Below are 20279 nucleotides of genomic sequence, written 5' to 3' on the forward strand. Positions count from 1 at the left end.
CAAAAGGGTCCCGGGTTCGATTCCCGGGCTGGGTTCGGGTTCCTTCTGTGTGGAGTTTGCATGTTCTCCCCGTGTAAGCGTGGGTTCTCTCCGGGTTCTCCGGCTTCCTCCCACAGTCCAAAGACATGCAGGATGGGGATAGGTTAATTGATGACTCTAAATTGCCCGTAGGTGTGAATGTGAGTGTGAATGGTTGTTTGTCTCTACATGTTAGCCCTGTGATAGACTGATGACCTGTCCAGGGTGTACTCTGCCTTCGCCCAATGACAGCTGGTATCGTCTCCAGCCCCCCGCGACCCTGAATACAGGATAAGCGGTAGAAAATGGGTGGATGGATGCCATTAACTTTGCTAATAACCCCTTTGATTCTACTGTATGTTGTTGGTTTGAGTCAATCAAAGCAAATATCTTACTGTCTGTTGCAGCTGGCGGATGCGTCTTAGTGCTGCCCGATGCTGCTGCGAGTTGGTGATGCGACGGTGACGACGGTGCCTCCTCAGCTGGTTGCTGAGATGCTGAACACAGTCAGTCTCTGCCTGAGGACGAACTTTGCCCTGAGAGAGGAGGAGAGGAGACGACAGGAGAGGGGATGACAGGAGAGGACACAAGGGAAGAAGATGGCAGGAGAGGAAACAACAGAGATGAAGGAAGAGGAAAGAAATTTAAGTAGGAGAGGAAACGACAGGAGAGGAGATGACAGGAGACGAGGAGAGGAGAGGTGACGAGAAAAGATGAGGCAACAGGAAAGGAAAGGAGACGACAGGGGAGGAGAGGAGATGAAATGACAGCAGAGAAAAGAAATTAAAAGAGTAGGAGAGGAGAAGACAGGAGAAGAGAGTTGACGAAAAAAAGATGAGCGGAGGTGACAAGAAAGGAGACAACAGGAGAGAAGACGGAGTGAAGTTAGGAGGAGAGGATAGGAGAGGAGATGACAGGAGAGGAGGAGACAACAAGAAAGGAGGAGAGGAGATGAAATGATAAGAGAGGAGATGACAGGAGAGGAGAGGAGATGACAGGAGAGCAGGAGAGGAGATGACAAGAGAGGAGGTGAAATGACAGGAGAGGAGGATAGATGATGAGTCAACAGATGAGGAAATTAGATTTTCATAAACATTTTACAGCACTTTACAAAATACAGGGGTTCGTCCTGCTTTCTCATTCTGAAAAGTGAAAAAGACAAGACAGAGCACAAAGAACCATACTGTGCTAAAACTGCCGGAGCGTGACAGAGGGAAACAAAGAATTTGAGGCTGAGCGTGTGTTTTCGTGTGTGTGTGATGTACGTACTAGTGAGCGTGAGTGCAGCGCGGCAATAATCAGTTCTGACAGGTTGGTATCCGTGCAACTGTCTGCTGTTTTTATGGGTCACTTCAGCTGTGGAGTTTCACTTCTGTACAGAAATGCAGAATGCTTTGACTGTTCCCTCTATGTTCATCTTTTTTTGTCCTTCAGCACTGACTCAATATCCATCCTCAGACATGTCTTGCAGTGTTGCCTGTTTTTCTCCACATTCCTGTAGTTGTGATGTTGTAAGCGTGTAAGTGGAATGTCTGAGCTTGCCCGAAAGGCTGACTGGGGAAGTGAAGCGGGCAGGGGGTATTCTTGGAGGGGAGAGGACGGAGGTGGGTGGAAGGGAGACAGAGACAGTCAAGAATGTGAGAACTGAGATGGTAGAGGATAGAAACAGCGATCAGGAGATTGATGAGATGTGTCAGTGACGGCAGGAACAGGCCTGTTACAGTAGCTGTCTCTTTGTAACTGTTGTGCAATATGATTCCAAATAAGAAAAGGTTCATGTCATTTAGGGACTTGGAGGAGGGCAAAGACACATGGGCTCCTATTTTCTCTGAGACTGTTTCTGCAGTTCCGAACAGGTGAAATGTCTCCTCGAGTAGAGAACTGCTTTGTAGACAACAAATGAATATTCAACATTTAGGTAAGTTTAAGTATCCGATAAAACTCTGCACATACATAATATTAAACACATGTTTTTGTTTATATTTCATCTCCCCCCCAGTGCCTTGTGGCAACGACACCATGCCAATGCAGCAGCTTACGCTTCCATTTCGGAGATTGTTATGAGCCTGAATCCTAGTGACCTGACATGTGAATAAGTGAGCTATCATAGTAGTGCACTCACTGGAAGAACAGAGTCACCGGGGGAGTGTCCAGTGGCGTCTTCGGCCTCATATTTGTAGTAGTCCAGCGGTGCACAGAAATACCCAGGCTGGACCTCTGAACACTGGCGACCAATCAGATGCCTCCTGCAGTCACACTGGCCGTTCTCCATCACGCACCTGAAGGAACAATCGGACTCAAACTTTACACCTGCCAAAACAAGACGTGTCTTTCTCAAAAGCATATAGACGGGTGTATAAAATCTTGAAAATCTAAACCTGTTGTTGAAAGCTCCACCGAAGTCACAGTCACATGATCTGCAGCCGGCCAGGTCGTTACTGAGCCCCCAGTACTCAGGCTACAGGGAGGGAAATACATCTCATAGTGTGTCGGATTTACACTCTGCATTTTGTCCACAGCTTATGCAACTGTTACTATGAAATATGCTCCTTTATCATATGTCATACATCGTGATATGTATTTGCTATCCTTGGCTGATGAAAAGAAAACCTACACTTCAAAACTGAGTAATTCACAGTCAACTACGATTGCTAATTAACAGTCACATATATGATCTTTTGATTTAAAACGCAAAACTAGCAACAGATTTAAATGAAGAACCGTTGTTACTAACCAGACACTGGTTGCAGTAGCGACCAGTGACATATCTTTTGCAGGAGCAGTCCCCACTGATCTGGTCGCAAGGAGCTCCCATCATTATGATGCCACGAGGGTCACAGTTGCAAGCTGATGGAGACACACACACACACACAGATTATGTGAGTTTGCTGAAACACAAAAAGTGTTTTTCAGTGGCAGACACACACACACACACACACACACACACATACGTACGCTGACAACCCAGCGGGTCGTTCTGGCTGAGTCCGTAATACCCTTCCTTGCAGTCGTCGCAGCGTGTGCCTTTGACGTTGGCTTTGCAGCGACACTGTCCCGCGATCATCCCCATGTCCAGGTCGGTGTGACTGTCGCACACTCCTCCCTCCAATGATCCGACTGGGTCACAGTCACAGGCTAGGGGTCAGAGGTCAGAGGGAGTGCATAAAAAAGGGGGGAAAGAATGAAGCAAAAAACGAATTGACATGCATATAAATGGGAAACTTGAATAGAAAGAGCAGCGAAGGAATCCAACACTGGTGCATATGATCGTGGCTCAATAGGGCGGTTCTTAGTGTGTGTGTAGGGGGCAAAGACTGTAGTCATCGCGACGCCACCTGTTGGCTTGTGGACTACAGTTTTAAAGTCTAGAGTTCGGCATTTGGACTGTGAAGGAGTGACCGGTGGATCTGAGGAAGACAAGCAGCAGACCGGCACCCAAGCAGCAGACCGGCACCCGAGCAGCTACCTTACTGAATCTGGATCCATCTGACTTCTGGTGTGAAGCTGTTTTTTTTTTCAGTCACAAGGTAGCCACGCCCTAAAGCATACGTTGGCCCAGAGCACGTTGTTGGTGCTTGGGCCCGAATTATTACAAGCAACCTGCTGGCAGATTTAGATGCCATTTATTAACGTGCACAATTCCACGAAACGGCTGGAAAACATTTTGTTCAAAAGAACAGAAGACTCACCGACACAGACTTGTGGGTCCCTGGTATCCCTAATCGGGTCTTGGAAGTAGAAAGGTTTGCACATCTCACAGTTGCGTCCCATGGTGTTGTGCTGACAGTCGTCACACACCCCTCCGCTGATGTTGCCCGTGGCCAAATACACCGCCATGTCAAAGTGACAATGGCTTGAGTGGCCATTACAGTTGCACTCTGGAGACACAAGCATGACATTGAACAGATAAAGACTATTTAGACTCATACAAACATAAGCTTGACTATAAGAGGTTCGCAACCATGGCAACCATGCATGCTTCACTGAGTGGAAGTGAAAGATATCATTCTTTAATGTTTAAAGCAACATAAGGCTATTTTACTGCATCTAAATATACTTTCAAGTGCAGATGATGATGAATACCGTTCAGGAAAGACTAGCATGTTCAGACTCAGTGTGTTTATAAAAGTTATTTTGCGTGTGTTCGTGTGCAATAATGGTCTCATAAAATGTGCGGGACAGTGCATGTGTGTGTGTGTGTGTGTGTGTGTGTGTTCCCACCTCTGCATGTGTGTGGGTTCTCCGCCTCCGCTGGTCTCCACGGCAGGTCGTGGTGGAAATGTCGGCAGCGCTCACAGTTCAGGCCCTCTGTATTATGTTTGCATACACAGCGACCGTGAATCTGGCCAATCACAATGCAGCAGAATGATGAGCAAAAAGGTTAATGAAGTCAATAATAATGGCATAATAAATAATAATGTATACGGAACAAGTTAGGTGAGCTGAAGTTTCTCTCATCTTCAACGGTGATGATAACAAATAACAAAATGCTTGTAAAAATCCAGATTTTCGTGGTAGCCCACTAGCTCACCATGCCGTTCTCCCTGGCGTCCACACCTGGCACTGGGGCGCACTCTGAGGCGTGTCCATAACAGAAGCAGCTCCCTCTGACCACCAGCTCATAGATGGCGTAGTAATACTTCTGCAGGACGTCAAAGCGTCGGTCCAGCAGGTCGTCTCCCAGAGTGTTGAGCTTGGTGAAGTTGATTCGCAGGTTGGTGATACGCAGAAGTTCTGGAAAGGAAAAAAAAAAAAAGATTAATTAGGTTTTATTTGGAAATCCTAATCCTAAGAATCCAAATAATTACCATTTATTTACAGATTCATTCATTCATTTCTCTCTCTTTCTCCTGGGACATACCTGCACATCCCTCTGGTCACAGCTATTCACATACATTATGAATATATGACATACTTCCATAGACACTCACAATACTCCCACTACCAAAAACAAACCAAAAACCTCTATGTGCACTCTCATTACATGTCTTTCATGGTATGGTAATGTCTGCATATTTCATGATACACCTTTGCCTGTCTAATTATTATATTTTTTTAAAAAGCTAACCAATTTTAGGAAAAAATCTCAATTTAATTAGTGTGCTAAAATGTTTAAGACTGGTGTTAAATTTTTTAGCCTTATTAGCCTTATTATAAAGCCTTATTAGCCTTATTATAAAAAATAACATACAGCCTACTTTCTTTAAAAGCAGTAGACTGTTAATGCTTCTGATGAAGCAGCGTTTTGTTTCAACGTAACATGAAAGACTATGTTGTGCTACTGATAATACTGTTAGTGATCCATATTCAGAGTTTAGTTCTCCACTGACCTTGAATGTCCAAGCTGTAGGGGTCTTTCACATGGATGGCGGGATCCAAAACCTTATAAATGACCTTGAATACAGAGCAGACATCTTTTTTTTAGATCCTGGGTCTGAATGAAGATCAATGTCAGCTAAAAACAACATATCTTAACCAACAGCAGACATACTATATGAAATGAACAAAGGCAAAGGCAGATCTGAGCTGGAATGTTGCTATGGTGTGGACCGCGGTTCGACCTGCAATCTTGGATCTGACCAACCTGAAAAGTACAAAGGCTTGGATCAAGGTAGGCATGAAAGCCTCTCCTCTTTGTTCTTTTCTCCTATCTGTATGAAGCATGTGTTGGAGTTTTGCCTCTTTTTGTGTCCTCTTTCCAGGAGAGGAGGTCATGTGGATCTGTTTTGAAAACACGTGAACTTACTCGATGTTCTCTCGGACCAAGCCATACATGTCATCATCCTGACTGTCCACACTGTAATCTTAATATGTTGGCCTATTCTGTGCACATGGCGGCTTCAGCAATTACATTTGTTTAAGTGTATCTCCTTCCTTGTTACATTCCTTGAGCCCGTTTTGTGACAAGGAACCAATGGGTTCATGTGCCAGACAGGACAGAGAAATCAGGAAGAATTGAGATGGACTGATGCATTGATGGGTTTGGTCTTTTTATGGGATTTTGTTTTGACTCAACATGACTTGAACATGTCTCTATTATTACTGCTACCAGCACCTCCTTCTCTACTCCTTACCTCTCCATTAGTGGAGGGTTCGATGTCGGAGTAGCGCTCTTCACATACGATATCGTTGATGTGGTGCAGGCCGTTGGCAGAAATGGCCGGAAAGGTCCTGGTACAGTTTGAGGCAAAGTAGCGGTAGGGGCGCCATGTGCGGCCAAAATCCGCAGAACGCTCGATGATCATAGCTGCAGGTCGGAAAGTCTGAGGAGAAAAAGAGAAAATCGGAGTCCTTTTAACTTCATGTACACATACATATTATGTTATGGAGTGATCGACTCATAGTGAGGCTTGTATTTTATGGACTATATGAAAGGAAATCTGGGACTTTTGAAATCAGATGACAGCACCGTGTCAGGTTGATTTATCTGTTTGCCTTACTAACAGTAAGAAGACGGATTCAAGCCACGTGGAATGCAGCCATCCATTTTCTGAGTGTACACAACAAACACACACCTAGTCGAGTATGCACCCTGATAGGCATAAGCACATCGTATATTACAGTCACCTTTCCAAACAGAGGTCCACAGACAGACCACAGACAGACAGACATGTAAGTAAATGTTCATACCTTGAACTTCATGATGAGATGTGTGAAGTGGAATTCAGCCTCCAGGTTCAGTCTGATGCTGACATGCTCCTGTCCTGTGGAGGAAACAACTGTCACTCAAGGTTGTAACAACACAACTGATTCAAAAGTCTCATCTCTGACCTAAAGTCACAAACACACACACACACACACCATTGACAGACTGCCACCAGGTGTCTCCACTGTCGTCCATGAGGTAGATCACATTTTCAATGCGGTGGCTGTTTCTGTGGCGGTACGGGTCGTAGCGATGCTGGGAGTTACACTCGAAGCACTTGTCTGACTCCTGTCGAGGCAAAAACACACAGATTTGACTTGTGATGAATATAATAAGCAGACATGCTGATTTGTTTTAATTTATTTTATTTTAAAATGTTTAAATTTGTACCAAAAATATGATCCAGCTCTGTTATAAACCACCTTGTATGTTGTACTACAGACAATTAAAACCACTCTCTGCATAGAGCGCATGCAGGTCTTATCTTGCAAATGTTGTACCAGTGATCTTCAACTGGCGGCCCAAAGGCGAAAGATTCCCATCTAGCCCGCAGAATGTGAGGAGACAAAATACTTTATATGTTCTGGTATTTAGGTTATCTAGTTTTTTTCTTCCTAAGCAATCCCTCAAAGCGTTGAGGTGGAAATCATGAATCCTCATAAAGGAATGATTTACCAACACCATGTACGTTCAAGCCATGCTAATATTCTAATAAACAATGTATAGACGGATACAAAAATAATCCCTCTCAAACATCACTTATGACCCACTAGAAGACTGTGGTGACGGTGGTGTGCCAATCTTTTCTTCTTATTTTGCTTTGTTTGGGATGTTTCTGAAAATAATGCTTCTCTGATTCACTGCTTTGTTCTGACTAACGCTCCTCCCTATAGCTCGCTCGAGCATCAATGCTCCCTCTCTCCCCCTTAAATGAAGAGTGCTCAACTTTGAATGCTGCATGTTTACCGACCAGCAACCAAGACATGCAAAATATTTGACCTTTCACATTTATTTTTCATATACTCTTATCTAACATTTTGTTTTATTTTTATTTTATTAAATAAATGAATAACATTAATTTTAATTAAGCCAAAATATATTTTTTAAAAGTTAAGTTCGGCCCCCAAAGTACTCGAAAAAATGTGGGCATTTAAATAAATGTTCAGTGTCAAGCCCCTGTGAAAGAGCTGTTTCCTTAGATTAAGGATTCATCTGTCAAGCTGAAATAATGCCGGTAATGTTCCCCTGTGTGTTAATAACAGTGTGAATGGAAAACCCAGAGGGGACTGGATTGTGCCTCCCTTGGGTCGAACGATTAAAATGGAAGAATGGTTTGAGGCAGAGAAGCAAGGAGTAAAATAAAGGGAGGGAGAGAGGAAAGGCACATGAGAGGAAGGAAGACAGCAGGGGAGATGGAGGTAAGTGCAGGGACAGGGATGAAGGGCAAACAGTTGTATTGCAGCTCCGTGAGGCTGCATTTAGACGCAGGGGTGATTTTAGTTAAATGGTAACAATGTCAAAATAATGGTGTACAACATCTTGGGTCAATCCATCCACTAGATTTTACAAGACAAGTAAAAACTTTGTCCTGATAATGCTGTGAGATGAAACATCCAGGAATCACCAAAGTTCATACAATTCATCCTGAGATGATCTTGATTAACACATTTCAATTCATTTGCACATGTACTGACATATTTCACTCAAAATAAAAAATATCAACACCATGGTGGAGCTAGTGGTGGAGATAGTCAGTAGTACTCATCCCCTGGGGACCATGAATGTCTGTACAAACTCTCTTGGCAATCAATCCATTATTTGCTGAGATGTTCTGTCTCGGCCAAAGTGGCGGACCAACCGACTGACTGATCGACATTGTTATCCATAGAGCTATGCAGCAAACGATCTACACTCTTGGACAAGATCTCAGCTGACAACAGGAGTTTGTAAAGGGATGAAATAAATATGCAAAAATGTACATAACACTATAACTATAGCATCAATGACTGAGACTGAGACTGCACTCTTTTGTCGCCATCATACTTCCTTTTTGAGAGAGATGCGAAAAGGACCTGATGAGGCACAGGCATGAATGGAAGGGGAAGATTTAGGACAAATAAAGGGAAAACGCTGTTAGCTGGTGAAAAGCTGACGTCGATGAGGACGAGGGCAGAAGAAGGGGGGGAAGAGCTCGAAAGGCAGAGGGCATGAGAAAGATACAAGAATGTGGGGAACCCTGGCCAAGAGCTTGAATCTTAAGGGGTCTGATAGAAAGAGTTAGAAAGGGTGGTTAGAGAAAGGTGGAGGTGAGAGAAGTGGGTATGCAGTGGAGAGGGGTCTGAAACAGCACAGCAGGGGTGTAGGACAAAGAAGGGGGCCGGCAGAGAGCGAGGGAGATGCTAAGAGAGGGTTGCATTTGAGAGGGCGCCATAGAGAGGAGAGCAGGGAGGGGGAAAGAGGAATAAACAGGCAGATGAGGGTACATTGGCATAGAGACAGTGGATTCCAGGGCAGCATTTCTTAATTAGGTTGTTGTCAAGGGTGATTAAGCAGCTAACAACAACATGGCTGTTAAAGAGACTCGGCCGAGACCTGAAAAAGAAATGCCTAAAGTGTGCTGGACGTGGTGAGCGCGTATGCGTGTGTGTGTTTGTGTGTGTGTGTGTGAGGAACCATGGGTGCACATACGCCCACTTGTTCATTTGTAAGCGAATGTGTGTGTCTTTTACATGCATGCTTGCCTTCTTCACCTACCCTCCCTAATCCCAGCATAAATCTGCCCAAACACTCATCCCAGAGTCTGGCTGCTAAAAAAGGACATTCCTTTCTACACAGTAGCCCCTACATCCCAATGCAACGAGCCTTTGTGCAGCAGCGCTGAGTGTTTGCTGCAGCTTGAGGTCGAAGAGCAAGATATTAGGCATTTCAAAATATCCAAATCAAATTAAGCCATTTTACCAAAAAGCACTTCATTCCTTAAGCCCGACGGACCCGGAACTGGTTTCAACAACATGGCATAGTTACAAAAAGTGGCAATGGAAGATGGTTGAAAGGCTTTCAGAATGTGTAAACCAACTGTATTGTTTGTCTTATTATCAAGTATTTCAAGCTGCACAAATATAACCTCTGTAATCATACAAGCGAGTTGTGTTCAAAATTCCCATATCAGTCTACAATAACATGTTCAGTATCAATGTAAATAGAGGAGACATTTGAGAATTCTAATGTGCCTAAAAGCACCTCGACTCAAAAAACACACAGTGGCCGCCATAAACAGGAACACAAAGCAATCACCAAGGCTTATTTTGTATTTTATTTTAGATACAGTAAAGCTGGGCCTGCTGAGATTGAGGGAGGAGTCAGCAGTCATCTTTGTCAAGTGAGGCTGACTTCCACTGTAGGGAGCTCCGGCTGTTTGTGGCCATCCGGGCCCCACAGTATAGTACAGTACACAGCCTAGCATTCTCCAATTACCTACCTGTATAGCATGGAGCTCTTCAGTCATATATGAATATTGATCTACATTAATTAACCTGGTTATTATATTAAATAACTTTTATTATTATTTCAATGTTTTGGGAGATTAATGTTATTTTTTAAATGGTTATATGGAAGTAGTGTTTTGAAGTTAAACTCCCAGTTAACAGTCAACACAAAGTATATCTTTGAAAAATGTATCATAAATGTTGTATTTTAGTGTACTGGCATCAAATGTATAGTCCCGGTTGCAGTAAAGAGTAGTAGAAGATGGTAATGGTAATAGAAATGGGCTTAGATATAATGGATTCATATTCCTTGGCTTCTTACCTTTCAAAGGAGAAATATATAAGCCTGTTTGTGGAGCTGTTCCTGACTCATTTTAGGCATTTTTTTTTAAATATATGGTAAGGTATATGGCATGGCAAAGAATATTGTTAAGGTTGGATGTACATACAAGTAAAATAAGTTTGATTCCTTTTCATCCTTCTCTTTCAAGGGCACCGTAATCTCAATTTCAGTTGGAGCTTGGTGTAAACTGTGTGGCTTTAAGACCCTCCCTCCCTCCTCTGAGCTCTTATTTATCTCCCATTAGTCAAGCCTGGTCAGCTCAGCTATAAGGCTTTCTGCTCCAACAATGCACTGATGTAAGTCTGATGTTGATCTGAAAACACCTCTTTGTCACACTGCGATGGTGGTACACCCCACCTCCCTCATTCAGTTTCTACCTCAGTTACAACTCATTATTCTGGCTCTTTTCTTTGCCTCCATGTCTCTTACCCTGCATCCTTCCTTTCTTTTTTCATAATTTTCCATTGCCCTGCTTTTCCATCTCCTTCATCACTCTTCTTGTTCCTTTCTCTTGTCATGGGAGTTTCTCTAAAGTTACAGCTTTAGTTCCACTCTACCAGGTGGGCCCCTTTAAAGGTCAACACAATTGGCTATAAACACACTGCTTCTCCTGGGATACAAATGTGCATAAGGGACCAAAAAAACAAAACAAAAACAGCCTAAGAACAAACACAAATGATTGATGAACTTCTGGAGCATTTAAATGTTTGCTGTGGGCCTCTAAAATAGCTCCTGACAGACCAGCAATGGTCCACACCTGGATTTATGTTACAACAGGTTGTCACCATATCCTGCCCCGTACTATAGCAGAGGGCCTCTATCCAATCAGACAATGTCAATCATGTTCACCTGGAAGTTGACACTGTTGGATATTCCTGCCCTGAGGCAATGGATTTGCAGGCACGTACACGTAGATGCACGGAAATGCATGTAGCATGATGGTGAACATGTCAGAAGTTGTGTCATGTAGGGGCAGAAAGGAATACAAGAGCTACAAACTGTGGAGGTGAAGCACAGACTAACAGAATGTTACTTTCTGTACCTGTACAAAAATATCTGTATTTGGATTTAAGTTGATAGGGCCGAGGCTGCACGATATTGAAACAAATCTAACATTGATTCTTTTTTTTATTCTGCCACATTTAGTGTGATATGAAAATATACAATAATTGTCACTCTCAATTTTGTATATTTTGGAGCTAAATGCATCAATTTGGTGCGGTTTGAGAGCAAAGTTAGGAGGCTTAGATCTCTAAAATACCGGTTGTATAGATATGGGCTTCCTCCCACAGTCCAAAGAAATGCAGGATGGGGATAGGTTCATTGATGACTCTAAATGTCCCGTAGGTGTGAATGTGAGTGTGAATGGTTGTCTGTCTCTACATGTCGGCCCTGTGATAGACTGGTTACCTGTCCAGGGTGAACCCTGCCTTCGCCCCAATGTCAGCTGGGATCAACTCCAGCCCCCCACAAGCCTGAATACAGGATGCCAAGATCACTGCAGGACAGTCTTCACTGGTTGACAGACCACTACAGGGAGATGCACTCACCATGGAGCAGTTCCTCCGACACTGAGTGACTGGTGTAAAAAGTGTATACATATATATATACAGTTCATAATGAAACTGTGGCGGCCCTACCTAGGCTGTAGGTCATTAATCACAAAGACTGCATTAGTCATGGGAAATGACTTGAAAATGAAATCATTTTGTGATTATTTGTAGCAAGCAGCAAAATGATTGGAGTATGACATGTTTGACTTAATTTGCCGAAATTATACGTATATTATATTAAATGTGTAAAAGAGAAGATTACATGGTGAAAACATGGTGAGGTCAAGACTGCGACAGAAGAGGAGATGGAGGGAGGGTGTGTGTAACTAAGGTGTGGCCAACGTGTCTACACCTGGGCCTGATATTGAAAGGCTGGGTAGCGTTAGGGGGGGCTTGCTCATGGAAACAGGGATGCAAACAAACAGACAGATGAACAAATGAAGATGGAAGAGTGGAGACTGAAGGATGTGGATAGATGAGTGCATGAAAGAGAGAGCAAACAAACCAACCTCTGCATTAACTACAGGGTGCGATGTAATATAAAGGGTACGTGTCAAGTTGAGTGTTCATGAGTTTTAACCTGCCAACGACTGAAAATGCCAAATTGTGGAAAAATACATGTGAATCACAGCACATAATGTGACATAGGCCACGGTGCATGTGAGGGAAAAAATGAATGTGCATGATTAGCCTGTTATTAGCAGGAAGGTATGAATGGAAAATCAGAATCAACCATCATTTATAACACACATTAACCATGTGTTCATGTGTGTCCTGACCTGCAGATGGCTGACAATGCAGTACTGCTCCGGCCCGTTCAGGCCGCAAGTAGAGGTGGCGGTTAGGTTGACAGCCCGTCCAATCAGAAGGTTTCCTGTCGCAGGGTAACAACTTCCCTCCGTGCAGCCGTGAGGGCCTGATGGGAGCTCCTGTCCAAACACACTGAGAGCTGGAAGTGGAGGGAAGAAACAAAGGAGACAATAATCATTCTATAGTAAGACCAACTTTACATGTGAAGTTCTTGTGCACACAGAGAACATCAAATCTTAATAAGTCAAATATAAGTTTAGAAATGAGAAATAATATGTTGGGTGATTGCAGCCAACATATACCAACATCTCCACTACTTACTGCTCATATGCCACCTGCACTTCATTTGTGTTTCACAGCACTTGCCACTGTGCCACTGTGTAACAAAAGGCAGAAAATGTCCCCTAACTGATGAACCAGCCAGGCAAATACTGTCTTTATTGGCTTATTGCAGATGTATCGTACAGTATAAGTCAGCCTATATATAAGAAAATGTAGTAGAGAAATGCAAAAGATATGTTTGTGGTTATTTGTAGTGTCATCATTATATGTTTTGTCCACTGTTGTAGAAAAATGATGTGTTCATGTTAAATAGCCTGAGAGGCCTTTTAAAGCCCTTCACCCTCGGCATACTTTATGTTTGGGAGGCTTAGCTCCTGGTGTCTGGATGTTAAGATAAGATGGAGACTTTGTAGATGTCCCCGACTCCCATAGTAAATAGTCTGGACAAACGGTTATACAATCTTGTTTTGGCTCCCCCAGATCATGCATAATGAAAAAAAAAAAAAAAAAAAATACATTTTTTTTACCACAGCCTTAAACCAGCCTGGGTAACTGTAAAGTCCCTGGGGAGAAAGTTGGGTTCTGTCTTACCCAAGGACACTTTGATATGTGGACAGGAAGAGCCAGAGATTGAGCCCACAACCCTGTGATTAAAGGACGGCCCACTCCATGACATGGGATACACTGCTTCTAAGGCTGATTAAATATAATGGTTTTTAGTATTTGGTATATCTGTCCTGGTATATTTTCTGTAGCAAGAACTTCCCACAGTCAGAACATACATACAGACATGCAGGAAAGGTTAACTGACACTAAACTAGTGTGTGAATGCCAACGTGAGTGGTTGCCTGTCTCAGCCCTGTGATAGTCCGGCAGTACACGTTTGTCACAATTCCTTAAAATAAAAAATGTAAACAACCTTATTAACAGGAAGGAAAAAATCTGCTGTTTTTGTTACTCTCAAATACAAGAATTCATCCAACATACATATTTGTCTCTTAATTAAATATTTCCTGTAGAAAATATAACGTGTACATAAATAACTGCATGTTAAAAAAAGTAGGATATATACACGTATACTCTTTGCAGAAATAAGAAGAAGCCGAAACTACTGTAGTGTCGTGACATCTAGACCTGTTCCCTCAGAATCTGCAGGATAAACTTCCTCATACAACATCACAGCATGTCTGGATACACAGAAGCATGGTGGATCATTAATACTAAGCTGATTATTGTGATTTAAATATTTTAGACACTGTCTGACATTCCAGAAAGAAATGACCTTAATGAACCAAGAAGAGGCACATGGACTATAACTCCCTAAACGTTCTGGTCCTGTTCCCTCCAACTGTCTCCCTCACCCGTGTCAACACTCTCTCTGCATCACTGATTCTGAATAGCAGCTTTCATCAGTGAAATGCCAGAGAGAGACTGCAAGAGTAAGGGAGACAGAAAGACAATCAGATCAAATTATGGTAACACAAAAATGAAAGACACGCACAAAAACTATGTGGACGCACCAATTTCAGAACAGGGTTCAGAAGTCGTGAAGACACGGCGGAGACGGTTCAGTCGAGGTTTCACCGTTTATTCGAATGAACATGAAATCATACTGAAGGAAATGGTATGAATTCAGAAAGCTGCTGACATACATATGACAAACATATGTTGGGAAACAGGCGGCGATGCAGCCATAATGTATGCTACATAAAATAAAACTAAAGCTTTATATGCTTTGTGTTTTAGAAAGGGTTGTCACATGTGATTGGACAGTTTGTGCCCGCCTGAAAAGAACTTGAGGCTCCATAATCAACAGAGCGATAGGGGATGAGAGATGTTTAGAAAGATTTCTGAGGGTCTTTCATCCTGTTGATTTACAGGAAACTACAGAGCAGCAACAAGTTGAGGCATGATGGGAACATAAGCATCCTCTGCATAAAAAAAGCTGCACAACTCCATTAACACGGAGGACTTTCTAATCGTAGAGAGCTCTTAACCACTAATTTCTGTACTATTCTAAGTCTGGAATATTGTTAGTGTTAAGTGCTGATCTAATTGTTTACTGGTGGAGGATATAGGCCTACAGCACTACTAGTTAATGAGGGAGCTCATACAAAGCACATATTGTTTATCAAGTGACTATCACCTGAGAATGCACTCTGACGTTCCCAGTTTTATTCATTAATGCTGCCCGCTGCAGCCCCACAGGAATGATTAGCATCTACCCGCCTTTTTAAAGGGCAGATGGATCATTTTATTCACAATTTCACAAAATTAAATGTTAAAAATATTGTTTTGTTCATCGCTCACCTGGCTCAAAGGGACAATAACTAAGGGTCGCAAAAAATACATTTGGCACACAAGAATCATAAAACAGGATCCAAGAACACTTCAGGCCAATTTATACTTCTTATTTAAAGTTTCTTCTATCCATATAAAATACAGATGGAGTGTTTATTCACAACTAGCCACTTACCACACTCACTGTTTGGATTGTATCACGGTTTTGAGTGTCAGCTCAGCAGAAAAAAAAGGGAGCAAATATAATTTTAGAGGTTTTGTTCTGGTGATACTGGTTGCTGATCGTTGATGAGCCACATTTTACTTTGCTCTAGTCATCTATAATGGTTATTGGTATAAAATCACCCAATGATTGTATTTTAATTGATAAAAATGACCAATCAGCTTATAAACATTATAGCTGATTACAGTACTATATTATATATTCCTGTTTTTTTGCATTCATGTTACTGATACAACCCCAGCATAAAACTCTGATCAGCCTAGCTCACACATTGCAAAGACGAGGCAACGGTCCTGAAAAAAACAACTACGGTAAACAATAGGCTACAATATAGCCAGAAGCACCTTAATAATACTTTAAGCCCTGGCGCTATGTAATATTTAGAGGATCTACCCCCCTTCACAATATACTAATGCAGGGATGAAGAATTCTTGTAGGCCAAAGAAGTTCCCTCGTACCTCGCACTAGTTCCCTGAACAAAAAGCTGGATTTTGGATTATTTCTGAACAACCAAAACAAACAAAACAAAAAAATACTATTGACTTTGAGACAAGGGACCCAGAAGCGTGAAACTCATCCTCATTCATGAAGCACTTTATCACCATAGGAACAATTAATGCAGCACCCCTGTCAATAGACAGTGAATGGTGTGACCTCCTAATCACTAAACAGAATAGGAAGTAGGGCTGTACCATACAGAAGTACAAGGTCGCCATTAAGCACAAAAGTTATGGATTATCTCATTTAGCAGCATCGTCATGAGAACAGCAACAGCAATCAAAGGAGAAAAAAAGCAACAAAATCATAAAAGCAATAATGCAAGGTGCGTACAGGATCACGGCTGCAGCTGCACTGTTTCTTTGAGCTTTTATGAGTTGAAATTGATACATCAAATTATGATGGGACTCACTTATTACAATATGGAGTAAAGAGTAATGGATCCATAAAATGGCAAAATCCGTCACTAAGAGCTGCCAGTATTTCAGAATGCTGTTTTTGATGTTCTGAGCCTGGTGTGTACAGGTCCTGCTTCAAATAAATGGGTATTATTTTAAACACTGGTTTTAGAGAGAGCTAATTGATAGGCATCCTCAACACAAAAGCAAAATACCCCCTGGGCAAAAAAAAAAAAAATTCTCGTGTTTTTTGTGTTGTCCATGAGATCCTCAGTATATGCAATTGGCCAAGTAGTCATGATGAGGCTACCATTGTTCAGAGCTGTCCTCAATATCCAAGACAGATGTCTTTTGTAGATGCATATCAGGATTTAGTGTCAAGTAACCCTCGAAAGAGACGCAATACATAAATCTACCATGAAATGAAATTAATTAACTGTAAATAATTGTATGTCAAAGACTTGATAAGACTACAGTTTCTCCAGTTCTCCTGTGCAGGCTTGCACACACACACACACACACACACACACACACACACACACACACACACACACTCTGCATGTGTGTGTATAATGTCTGGGCTCTGGTTCAAGTAAAAGATTTAACAGGCAGATTTTCTGAATTCCTGTGAGGCATTAATGCCTGGCTGGCACTGTGAGCACTACTACGTACAAACCTCTCAGTAAACACACCACACATAGGCCTGTAATGGGACTCCAATGCGTAATCATACTCTATACGGCGTATATGTAAAGATGGATTACATTCAAATATTCACACACACTGTATAGGCAGGTGTGCACATGAATAGGCTAGAAGGAAGCCTGTGGACTTTAGATAAAGATCAAACACACCCTAACCAAACATTTAAACACAAGGCAGTGCTGCAATACTGAAACTCAAGCATGTAATGGACAGAAACAAGGCTGTGCAAGAAAGAGAAAAGCCCTAACTAATATCACATTAAGGTAAAGGAAAGAATGCATTTCCTAAATAAAGTCATTTATGCAAAAGTGGAGGAAAGTATAAAGGTGCCTGTATGAGTCTTACTGAAAGCCGAACATAACACCCAGCGGTCCCACCCTTCTAGTCAAACAACCCCTTCAAGAATACAGAACCATAGAAACTGACTGGAGCTGTATCTGCGTTTCACCTGACCTCACTTTACAGGTATGTCATTGCACAATGGGTTCACTTGCTGGTCAAATAACCTGGCCTATGAGGCACAATGAAATACAAGGAAATCCACCCCTTCTTATTATAAACATTAAATATGCACTTCCAGTTACTGATACTATGCAAAATTGTGGGTCTCCATTATGCTGTGTTTGTTATGAGGGAGTATTAAGGCCACAATCACCCCGAGGAGATCAGACTGACAGACTCCTTCTCCTCTTTTAAATCCCTCTCAAAATGTATTTTAAGTGTGCTTTAACAGGCTTCAGTCGGGATTTTTCTTTCACCTGTCAGATTACTTCTTAAAACCCTTATAAACAAAGGAAAACTCTTAACATTTATTTTCTTGATTATTTTCATAATTGTATTTATTTAATTACTTTTTTACCTTGTTATCCTATGTAGCTGCTTTCTCAGTGTTGTATCATTTAAAAACTTTTTCATTATATCTCATTTTGCTGTGCACTTTTGTTTTCGCCACAATACAAGAAAAGTATTTTTTTTTAATTTGATAGTATTTTCTTGAAAACTAAGAAACTGACTACTAGCCACTTTAATTGGGAAAACACCACATTTAAGTGAATGAAAGGGCCAATTTGTTGCATTTGTCTCTTTGTTGATAGCATTATTTCAGTTCAGCTCTCAATTTTTGAGCTACTCAGGCTGTGTATGATCACAGTCGGAGCTACTGTTTCAAAGTATAGATAGAAGTAACCTCCTGACAGTGTCTCAGCACGCATCCCTCAGTCGGCATACTTTACCCTCAGTTTTAATTAATGACTGCGGTTGTGTTTTTAAGTACACCATACATTCATGGAATGTTGCAACTTTAGTGTTTGCCATTCACAGAAGCTCTCCATATAATGTACTTCTCCGATCTGTCACTGTGCTGAAACAGAAAAGAATGGTATTTGTGTTGAGAATTACACAGCAAAGCCGTCATCTAGGCACAGAAAGATGTGAAGGAGCTTCAGTTTTCAAAAGATGCTTCTGACATTTGAGACATCAGACAGTCGTGCTCATCCCCCTCTCTGTGTGGGCAAGTGTAGGAAACGTATCCTTTACTTGGTTTCCACCTGCCCCGACTAGCTCGGGGAGCCACAGAATGTGTATTCGCAATGCATGTGTATTGTATTACTTTAGTGCTGCACACAGTAACATACTGATGTCATTATTTTTCAGGATTTCGGTGTGCATTCATATATTGTATAGATGTGGGGAGATGAAATTACTTACTTTAGTTTTTTCTTATTCTTATAGTCTCATTAGTGGTATTCAGCAAGGCACTTGAATTTAAACTTAACTTGAAGTAACTAGATTCTTTCTGTGAGACTCAGGCTAATGTGTCTAAATGACTGGCATAAAGCTTTAGTGGGAGCATTAAAAACACTATAATTAAGGTTAAAGTGTGCCTTTCGTCATAGCTTTCCCATGCACAATGTAGGTATTTATCAGTTATTACATGATCTGAACAGCTTGATATGCTGCAATGACGTCGGGGACAACCGGCAGCGGCACAAATGGCCTTCTCAAGTGGCTCTTCTTTCTCAGAATAACTCGAATTAACAACAAGGCTCCAGACTGTTTTCACCACCATCCTACATACGTCCTGAAAAATTATTTGAGCCAATCCGAAGTCAATGTAAAGAGCCAAAAATTCTAACTTTATTAACTCTAATTATTCCCTTCCTCATATCCAGGTTATATTGCTGTGAAAACCTCTCCTTAAATGACTGTATTTATTCAAGTTTCTCTGCAAAAACAACATTATATATATAGAGAGAAATTTGAATATATACAGTATATATATATATATATATATAACATTATATTATATTTCAACACTTCATGATAGCAAAAGTAATTACCTTCATCCAATGCAAATTTTCACTGAGTAGAGCTTTAATGCATCATAATCAAGTCGATGCAACCTCCGTTAACGTTAGCTGAATAGCTCTGTGCTGTCGTCAACGAATTACATATATTAAGTGTCAGTTGTTCCAAATGTGTCATGCTCATTTTGGACTTGCAGTTGTGCAATATTGTGAGCTTTATGTCTTCTTCACTTCTTTACATCACACTGACAACATATTGTTTGTGTGTATGGTTGTGGTGTAACTGCTAAAAAAACAGCTGGTTTTGATCGTCGGGGGATCAATCGCTGCATCTCTTCTGTCAGGCTTTCATTTTTCACTTATACTGAGAATGTAGCTGTCTGGTAAAATGGTGAACCTGCTGGACGCAAAAAGAGTTTCTGTGTTCTTTGAGCGAGACTATTACAAAAAGAAGGGAAGGAAAGATAGATGAGTGTGACTTGAAGTACAGCCATATGTATGGATTGTGTTTGACACCAGCTGGTTTACCAGGGTGTAATTAGAGTGTAGCACGTGGCAATGTAACATACACAGACATGCACACAAAGGGGAACAGGTAAACACACCCTGGGGCATCTCCCTCCATCTCCCTAGACAGCACCATAGCAGGAATGCAGGGACGGAGAGGAAAATGTTATTCATTAACGGAAACATTCCAGGTGTCAGTGTGGC

At 41.8% G+C, this 20279-nt stretch overlaps 1 protein-coding gene across 1 annotated transcript in view; it reads right to left on the reverse strand.

Annotated features, from left to right (window-relative positions):
- Positions 1 to 20279, reverse strand: part of lamb2l (laminin, beta 2-like) — a 57270-nt gene that overhangs the window by 18935 nt on the left and 18056 nt on the right. The window contains exons 3-15 of the mRNA XM_084015583.1: positions 12825 to 12994; positions 6820 to 6952; positions 6649 to 6722; positions 6093 to 6281; positions 5349 to 5412; positions 4550 to 4752; positions 4240 to 4360; positions 3708 to 3896; positions 2974 to 3153; positions 2753 to 2865; positions 2397 to 2476; positions 2141 to 2297; positions 414 to 554 (exon numbers count right to left, since the gene is read on the reverse strand). Coding sequence (XP_083871709.1) covers positions 414 to 554; positions 2141 to 2297; positions 2397 to 2476; positions 2753 to 2865; positions 2974 to 3153; positions 3708 to 3896; positions 4240 to 4360; positions 4550 to 4752; positions 5349 to 5412; positions 6093 to 6281; positions 6649 to 6722; positions 6820 to 6952; positions 12825 to 12994 — 1814 coding nt within the window. The remainder of the gene's footprint in view (positions 1 to 413; positions 555 to 2140; positions 2298 to 2396; positions 2477 to 2752; positions 2866 to 2973; positions 3154 to 3707; positions 3897 to 4239; positions 4361 to 4549; positions 4753 to 5348; positions 5413 to 6092; positions 6282 to 6648; positions 6723 to 6819; positions 6953 to 12824; positions 12995 to 20279) is intronic.

This window comes from Eutrigla gurnardus, assembly GCF_963514095.1.
Source record: "Eutrigla gurnardus genome assembly, chromosome: 8".
Taxonomy (NCBI): Eukaryota; Metazoa; Chordata; class Actinopteri; order Perciformes; family Triglidae; genus Eutrigla; species Eutrigla gurnardus.